At 33.4% G+C, this 9,113-nt stretch overlaps 2 protein-coding genes across 3 annotated transcripts in view; both read right to left on the bottom strand.

The window, feature by feature from the left end:
* Positions 1-1,151: 1,151 nt before the first annotated feature.
* On the bottom strand, positions 1,152-6,027 carry LOC101514374 (protein SUPPRESSOR OF GENE SILENCING 3). 2 transcript variants are annotated; one of them, XM_004502968.4, is made up of 6 exons: positions 5,867-6,027; positions 3,866-4,874; positions 3,402-3,699; positions 3,037-3,281; positions 2,064-2,221; positions 1,152-1,625 (listed from the first exon to the last, which is right to left on the bottom strand). In XM_004502968.4, the coding sequence occupies exons 2-6, from the start codon at positions 4,856-4,858 to the stop codon at positions 1,415-1,417; spliced, it is 1,905 nt and encodes a 634-aa protein (XP_004503025.1). In that variant the 5' UTR covers positions 4,859-4,874; positions 5,867-6,027; the 3' UTR covers positions 1,152-1,414. The 2 variants fall into 2 exon arrangements, with proteins under 2 accessions (XP_004503025.1, XP_004503026.1); XM_004502969.4 differs by having other exon boundaries at positions 3,866-4,869; positions 5,867-6,020.
* A 1,947-nt stretch (positions 6,028-7,974) lies between these two features.
* Positions 7,975-9,113, bottom strand: part of LOC140920541 (GDSL esterase/lipase At5g08460-like) — a 7,243-nt gene continuing 6,104 nt past the window's right edge. Inside the window, exon 5 of the mRNA XM_073368851.1 lies at positions 7,975-8,080. Within this exon, the coding sequence (XP_073224952.1) occupies positions 7,975-8,080 (106 nt within the window). The remainder of the gene's footprint in view (positions 8,081-9,113) is intronic.

The raw sequence follows: 9,113 nt of genomic DNA on the forward strand, positions 1-9,113 counted from the left end.
TGCATCTAGATGGTTATATATCATATAATTGTATATCACGTCATTTAAAATATATTAAATCATCATTTTTTAATTCAAAAATCTGAGAGATGGACCAAAACTGTCGACTTTTAAAATAGGAGATCAATTTCATGAATCAGTATAAATATAGGGACCAAAACTGCAACTAAGTCATTTTTAAAATATGATTTTTATAAAGTTTAAATATGTTTTTGGTGCTTGCAAATATGCTTTGTTTTGATATTAGTCTCTGTAATTTTTTTTGTTTGATTTATACTGTTGTAAATTCTAACAAGTTTTAAAAAAGTCCCTTATGAATATTTTTTTAGTAAAAAAATTGTGACATGACTAATTTTGGATAAAGTGACACATGGTGATCGTATAACTATTGTTGACTAGACAATTTTTAATATTTAAAATTAAAATTCATTTTATTAATTCATTTAATCATTTTATTAAAAACTTAAAAGTAATTAATTAATTATTAAATTAAGATATTTTAATATTCAATTAAGATATTCATTATTAAATTTTTTAACATGACAAAAATTATATATTTAAAAAGGTATCTTTTAAAAAGGATTTTTATGAAAAACTTCTTAAAATAATTTTTAATTTTAATCACTATTCAAAATTTCATTATAAATAAAAATGGTAGCAAATAGATAAAGTACATAAAAATAATATTTTAAGATAATAATTTAAATCAATCTTTTTTTTGAAACTTTATTTTTGAAATTCTTTTTTGAAAACATTTTAACAAAAAATAAAAATACTATAAAAATCAATATTAAAAAATCTTAAACAAACAGATTTAATATTTTAAATAAAAAACAGCATGATAAACACCTAAAGAATTACGCATCAGTTTTAGACATATCCCAAGCAATTCTAACATTTTCCTTTGGATAGTTCAACTAATAGATTGTGTTGAGAGAGTGAAAAATACCATAGTTCAAACACAAGGTAAAATTTACTAATTTATCTAACAATAATAACATTTGCCTATAAAAAAAAAAACTAAGTTCATTTAATAAAAAATTATCGACAAATATGTTGACATTCCGTTTTAGGTATTGTATAGATATCATAATGAACGATTGATTTTTATATATTTGCAAACATTTAATGTAAAATCAGCCGACAAGAAATATCTAATAACCCAAATGCACTCAATAAACAAGGGTATCCCAATTTGTAAAAGTCGGGTCAATCAAACTAAAATTTCTAGTACCACATGCAATTTTAATTTTGATAAACTATCTACCTACGAGCACTTCAAGTTATAACACATACCAAATTTCAAATCCCAATTTCTAAAAAGTTAATGTCTGAGAAATAAAATATTTTGTTTTTCCTGTGTTTATCTGTTTGTAAGCTCTGTGCAAAACCCCCCCTGTCAGATGCCATTGGCCTATTTCTCCTGAAGAGATGGGGAGTACTTTTGCATCAGTTGGGTAAGCTCTTCATCGAACTTTTTCTCTAACGCCACCTCTTCCTCCCAATGCCTCCGCCTCACTGCAACAAGGCTCTCTTCATGGGCTTGACAGAGTTTCTCCTTCTCCCCAACAAAGTTCTCCATCTCCTTATCCTGGACTTCAACAAATTTAAGATATTCATCCACCCTACATCCAAAGAGATCAAATTCATCAGATTGAAAATTATCTGTATTATTTTTATAAATATTATTATCAACATAATTTGTCAGCAAAATATCTGTCTGTGTGCTTACGCTTTAGAAAAATAGTATTTTTAGTGTCATGTGAAATTAGGTTCTCTTAAATTTGACCTTCAAACGTCCAACTTAGAACTGCCTTGACGGTATTAATTTAATGAAATTTAGTAAAATATGCTAGCTTCAGGTGTGGATAGGTTTTCTATGAAGTGTTAGTTCAGTGATAAAAATTTAACTCTGTAACCTTAAGAAACAGGGTTCAAATCCTCACTAGTGCAGTTGTAAAATATCATTATTGACATTTTATAAATAATAATAATACTAATGTGGATAGGTAGGTCATTAGTCCAATGGAATAGAAAACAGTCTCAGAACAAAAATTACATACTTGAGTCTTCGTTCCTCAGCATTTAAATGACTTGTACTTAGCTGCTTAACCTTCTCCCTTTCCTCCTGCTGCATCCTCTCAAAATCTTCTTCTTTTTCATTCCTTGAGTTGTGAATGATTCTGATCTGGTCCTTGAAGAATTGCTCTTGCATATTCATCTTCCATGCAGTAACAGCGTACAATTGTGAGAAAAGGTAACAATAAGAAACATATAAACAACTAAATAAAATTTAAGACAAAAGAAAACCATAAAGGAAAATGAGAGTGAAGTCATCCAAGAGTGGAAAATAAACAAATAACAATTTTGATTCTTCAAGAGAGAACAGATAAAACTGGGTTTTAGTAACCATTATATTGTAAAAAGAGTGAACAATAACTTACATGAAATTACCAATACACATGGTAGAGAAATTATCTGATTGATTTATAGTAAAAACACAGACTGGCCGGGAAAACTGGTTCGTCAACAGAGTGCATCAGATCTCTTCAACAAAATACTAGCGACTCTGCTTTCACTTAAATATCCATAACAATCTGACAGGATAAATATCCAATGCATTATGGGCAGGTGCAAACTCATTATCATTTCTCGGTGATTTGTTTACTTTAAAGAATAGGGGAAAAGGTCAACTAAAAACTCGATGGCAATAACTGTATTTCTATTCATTTGGCTTGCTAGTCTACTTTTAAAGGTCAGAGTGGAGTTTGATGGGCACATAAATTGCATTTTTATATGCGAAACCATCTCATATGAGAATATAAGTAGAATGTGATGATACCTTACTAGCTTATCCATTCAAGAATTACAAAATTATAAATAACGGCAAAAAAATTTCAATAAAACAGCCAAGCAGAAGCACATCCCAACCTCAACTTAATGGTCCAGAAATAATTATATACTAAGAGTAAATTAAGTAAATAATAAATAAACCAAATCTGCACCCAATAATAAGTCTGATGAAGTTAGTATTACCTCTTCTTTAATCTCTTCGTGCTGCATTTTAGTTCTCCGCCTCACAATGCGATTTTCCTCCATTGTCTTTCGCAACTTCTCGCTCACTATACCAAAAGATTCTTCAAGGGCTTTTGCATGTTTCTTTTCTTTTACAACCTTGTTCTTCAAATAGATAAGCTGCTGGTTGTCCTCACTCATTTGCCTAATTTGGTGAACCACCATCTCCTGATATGATTTCATGTCATATTTAAGTCTCGACTTACCTACAGAGTCACACGAGAAGAGACAAGAGCACATCAGCATATGCTTTACTTTCATCATTCTGACTTTGTCAACCTGCATAGTGAAAATGAAGAGAGAGAAAATAACTGAAGAGAATGAACCTTGGCAATGCCTATTGAAAAACTCCAGGTCTTCTTTAGTAGCCAGGTATCCATAAAGCTGCCGATTGCCACCAGGGAGAAATAAAATACGGCGATTGCTAAACCAAGTATCTTTGTCAGTTCCTTGCTCTGCAAAATGCTTGTGCAGACGTTCTGCCTCTAGATAACCACTAGCTGAGGCTTCAAATATCAAAACACTCATCCCTCGATGACCTTGAGGGCCATATGAGTGTCGTGCTTTCACAGCCGCATAAGAGCTAAAATAATCAACAAGCTCTTGGTTACCCATACCTAACCACTAAACACAGAGAACAAAATCTGAAGTTAACACAAAATCCAGCAACGTTCTAGAACAATTCTGAATGTTTTTTTGCACTATTAATACAAGATATCAAAATAATAATTATGATATTGCTAGCTATTCATTATTCATCATTTGATGCAAATAAGAAATATAGCTATACCTTATCATTTTCATCTTGTTCGAGCTTAGTATTCTGAATTATAACCATTGGAGGCCAAACAATTTCATGATCTTTCTCTTCATCTTTTAAACCTTTCCATTTTCCAAATGCTTCCCCAGCCGGAACTACTGCAGTACCCCTTCTACGCAATTCCTCATCAAGAAGTTGAGCAAGCTCCCTGTGAATCTTCACCCTTTTTGATCCCTTTGTTTTAGCATGATTCATCAGGGGCTGCAGTCCTCTGTACCAATCAATAGCCCCGGGGCCACCTTGACAAGCTGGACAGTGCCACTGTCTTTCCGGATCATTTATCTGTCCAGCAGGCAAGTCATCCAAATTCTGAAAGAATTTTCTAAACCATTTGCTCTTCTTACGAGTCTCATGGCTCTTTTGACTAGCATCCGAATCATATTCATCACTCATTAGATCATCATCAGTATCTTCCAGATCATCACAATCATCGTCCTCCTCCTCATCATCATCATCATTATTCTGTTCAAACTCCTCTGGAGCAATTTCATTCCTTACATTTGACTGCATTGAACCGGCTCTAGATTGCCAATTCCATCCATGCTCCAGAGGAGGCCGAATTACAGGAGTTGGAGTCACATGGTTGTCATATCCACTTGTGGCTAACTGCGACCTTCCATTGCCTCTACCAGCAGGCCTCCTGTAGTTAGCATTCTGTGTCTGCCAGGGATTTCCAGCAGCTCTTCCAACGCCACCATGATTACGCACACCTGGCTTTGGAGCCACATCTGCATTCCCCCATGCTCTAGGATTAGAATTATGGGCTGGAGGACCCCATTGGTTTGCAGCACTGCTTCCACCTTTGTTCTTGGTTTTCTTTGCATATACCTCCCATTCCCCATCATCTTGTCCTGAGCCTAGGTTGGCGTCCGCCATACCTTGAGTCAACTGCTCAATTTTGGGATTTGATTGGGGTACACGCTTTCCCTTGGACGACAAGCCACCCCCTCTTTTCGAACTCATTTGTATGTGCCCTGTTCTGAATCATTAATTTGGTGAGTCAAACATTAATAAGAGGGAGATGTACTTCAAGGAGCATAACACATACAGAGCTTGAAAAAATATCATTCAAGTTAACTCATCAATAATCAATTAATTAGAACAAAATAGATGAATCCGCCAATAAACCCTAAGCACCATAGGAAAAAAAATTATATAGCCAAATAAAAGGCATAATTAATACTTTGTTACAAACTCAAACAGAAATGGAAAGGTAAGAAGTAAATAGAAAATATCCGAGGAGGAATTTCAGTGCAATGCTACATAGAGGCCAAGGCAATGTACAAGCGAAGGTCTCTTTTACGTGAATCAAACGCATGAGAAAATCTTATTTTTCAATACAAAAACAACTAAATCATTATATAAATGAAGCATGCCATCATGTAACAGTTAAGAAAGATTCATCGCAAAACATACACACAAAAAAAGTACAAAACTCATAATTTATTTATTCCTTTCATCCCTCGAAGAGTACAAAACGCTCAATTTGAGAGTTTATAACATCAAGAAAGATTCATCGCAAAACATACACACAAAAAAAGGCTAATGCCGAAAAATAAAATAACAAAAACCTACATAATATGAGCTTTATTTTTATTTTACTACATCGCATCCAATCAAAATACAAAACGCTGTTAAAACAAAACATGTTGAAAATCATCCTAGAAATGAACCAAAAACATTAAAAAGATAAAACACACAGCGGAAAATGTCTCTTGTTTTCAAGAGAAAAACCTCATTTCATTTCTTATTTTCCATAAAAAAAAAATCACTTTTATTTTATTTTCTGAGCTTTGACTATATAATCAGGCAAAAGAAAGACAAACCACACCAGTTTTGACAACAAAATCACCATCCAAGTAACAATGCAGGTAATGGAAAATACAGAACAAAAAGCAAAGCAAAATCGTAACAATTTAAAAGAGAGATAAAGGAAATGAAGTGAAAATCGGTAGGAGTAGAAGGAATTACCAGTGATCCTAGACAGATCGGCCGAAGAATAGTCAGAGAAGCGGTGGCGGTTGAGAGCCACGCGCTGCCGGAGTAAGCGAGAGTGAGTACTAGACGAGTGAGAATGAGGAACAGGTAAAGCGTGAAAGGCAATAACAAAGAAGTCGTGACAATGAGACTGTGGTCTTATAGTAGTTGGGATCTTTTTGGATCGGGACTCATATGGAGCATGGGATTCATCAAACGGATGAGATTGTTCAAAAGGTGTGTCTCGGACTTCAAAATTTATGAAATGTGATTTATTGGGTAAAAGGTAGATAAAAATGTTATTCATATGTGACGCGGCGCCGCGTCTAGGGTAGAGAATCGGGTTGTGTAGTTTACGATGGGCCGAGTTTCATAACCATTGGATTTAGTAGACTAGTTGATTTTAAAGTCCATTTACATCAAATCATTTCTGTTTATGTTCTTTCTCCTATTTTGTTTCTCATTCTCCCCACTACTATTTTTGGAAATGTGAGATATTTTAATGTTCATTTACACCAAATCATATTTATCCATTATCTTTCTCTTCTTCAGTTCCTCTGCTATTTTTGGAAAATATGAGATTCAAAACTCCATTAGCCAATTGGATTGCTTTTTCATGGTCTTCGTCTCTGCAGTCAAACTTTTTTACCTTTGAAATCATCATTTACGTCCTTAAGAATGATCACGTGGCAAAAAGTTTATAGTGAGATAAGTACAAAATTATTGAAAAATAAGGAAGTCACACATAAGAAGGATTTTGCACACTAGTCGTGTTTATAAGGTGAAGATATGGAAGTTGGAGTGTGCCCCAAAGGGTACCTCAATTTTGTGAAGGAGGAAGAATGCATGCAAAATTGACGACTACATGCGCCGCCACCGCCGTCTGTTCGGCTGGGCTTGAACTTAGGCTAAGTGGTGTATTATTTTTTTAATATATGAAAAATGAATTGTTTATTTAATATTAAACGAATGCTTGCTCGTTTTTATCTCATTGATTCGTTAATTACGTAATTGTCCTCCACCGAGTCAACATTCAACATTTGATTCAGTCTTCCTTCCTGAATTCATGCATCTGTTTATTGCTCGGTCAAACCCTAATATTTTGACTCGCGCATCTGATTATTGCCCAGTAAAAAACCTAATAAAGTTTGGAGCGCATATTTCTGTGGTAGAAAACTTGAAAGGTTGGGGTACACATTTTGTGAATTTGGATTGATGGATCGCTTGTTTTTCTCTTATCCATTTGCAAATTTCCTCTATAAATAGAAGGGTTCTCCTCAGTTGGAAAAATACACCAAAAGCTATCCACATATGAGGTTTTCTCTACTTCTCCCCCATTCTTTCTCACTTATTCTCTTTCTTTCGAGTGGTCATAGTACCATATTACGAGTGACAACCATCTGACTGCCATATTGATGGTGTAATTCTAGAACAATTTTTCACGGTGCAGTAGAACTTCGATACAGTGTATCTGAACTATTTTATCTTGGGGACTTCGTGGTGATAGTTTATCTTACACAATTTGGGCATGTCGCAAAATATCTTAAAGAGAGCAACATTGTCTGCGAATCAACGCAATAATATTTTTGGTGTTCGAACTTGAAAATTTATGAAATGTGATTTATTGGGTAAAAGGTAAATAAAATATTATTCATATGTGGTGCGACGTCTAGGTTAGAGAATCGGGTCATGTATTTACGTTGGGCCGAGTTTCATAACCATTGGATTTAGTAGGTTAGTCAATTTTATTTTAAAGTCCATTTACCTCAAATCATTTCTATTTGTGTTCTTTATCTTATTTTGTTTCTCATCCTCCCCACTATTATTTTTGGAAATGTGAGATATTTTAAAGTTCATTCACAACAAATCATATTTATCCATTAACTTTCTCTTCTTCAGTTCATCCACTGCTATTTTTGGAAAATTCGATATTCAAAGCTCTATTAGCCAATTGGATAGTTTTTCGTGGTCTTCGGCTATATAGTCAAACTCTTTTACCTTTAAAATCACCCTTTACGTCCTTAAGAATGACTGCGTGGCAAAAAATATATAGTGAGATCAATACAAAACTTTGTAACATGTTAAGATATTTGCTTTCGTTCTCACTCAGTCATTGCAAAATCACCACCATAGACCTCTTCCATAACTCTTAGAATCATCCATTGAGAACACCCATAACCAAATTTGAGGAAATAACCACTCATAAACCTTCAAAACCAAGTGCACACAACACATTCCATCAACTAAAAACATAATTTGTTTCTTCTCCACATACCTCCACCAAACTCCATGCAAAAGGCACTCATCCCTTCACCTTGCTTTGTTCAACCACTACAATTTTCACCATCATCTAACAAACTACATTTTACACTTATGCTCGCTTGAAATTGCCATCACATCCACCATGGACATTGTGGTTAATGACAAAAGAGACCATGGGAATGACCAATCATGATAAAAAATAAAGTTGAGAGATATATGAGAGATAAATAGTGATTAGTAAAATAAAGATAGTCCACCATAGATCATAATTAATTTTTTTGACCTTAGCCATAACCTTCAATAGTACACATAAATTTAAAGGCCATGATGGAAATATCTTTGATAGTCAAATAGAATTCTACAGTTAGTCTACACCATATTTAGGTAGTTAGAAGTTGTGTGTTATTGACACTCTATTTGATTGAGTATTGGTTCAAAGTTTAGATTTTTCTCGCTAGTTGATTTCGGGGATGGAATAGAGATCATAATGTTGAATTTTATTTTATTTTTATATATATTTTTTAGATATTAATATCTTCTAATGTGCTCCACAATATCCATTTTTATCTCCCGTAGTGATCATAGTGCAAGGAAAATTATTTTATAAAAAAATAAAGTTTAGGAGATGCAAAACTCACATCCAACTCCTTCTTCTTTTTGAGTGAATACATCCAACTCATGTTGTTAATATATAATAAGTCAAGTTTGGCATTTTAATTTTTAAAATAAGACAAATTTATCTAAGCAAAGGTTTGTGAAACACAATATGCTTTCACCCTACTAGATATCAACCCTTAATTTGTTTCTAAAAAAACAAAGTAAATGAAATAATGAGATGATTTATTTATTTTTAATAATAAATATTAGTAAATTAATAATTATTTTAGTTCGTTCAAGTTTGAATTTGGAACCTATATCTTAAAATAATTGTAACTTTTTTTAATTATTTGATTAAACAATCTCCAATGAGATGTAATTG

Source organism: Cicer arietinum, chromosome 5 (assembly GCF_000331145.2).
Source record: "Cicer arietinum cultivar CDC Frontier isolate Library 1 chromosome 5, Cicar.CDCFrontier_v2.0, whole genome shotgun sequence".
In the NCBI taxonomy this organism is placed as follows: Eukaryota; Viridiplantae; Streptophyta; class Magnoliopsida; order Fabales; family Fabaceae; genus Cicer; species Cicer arietinum.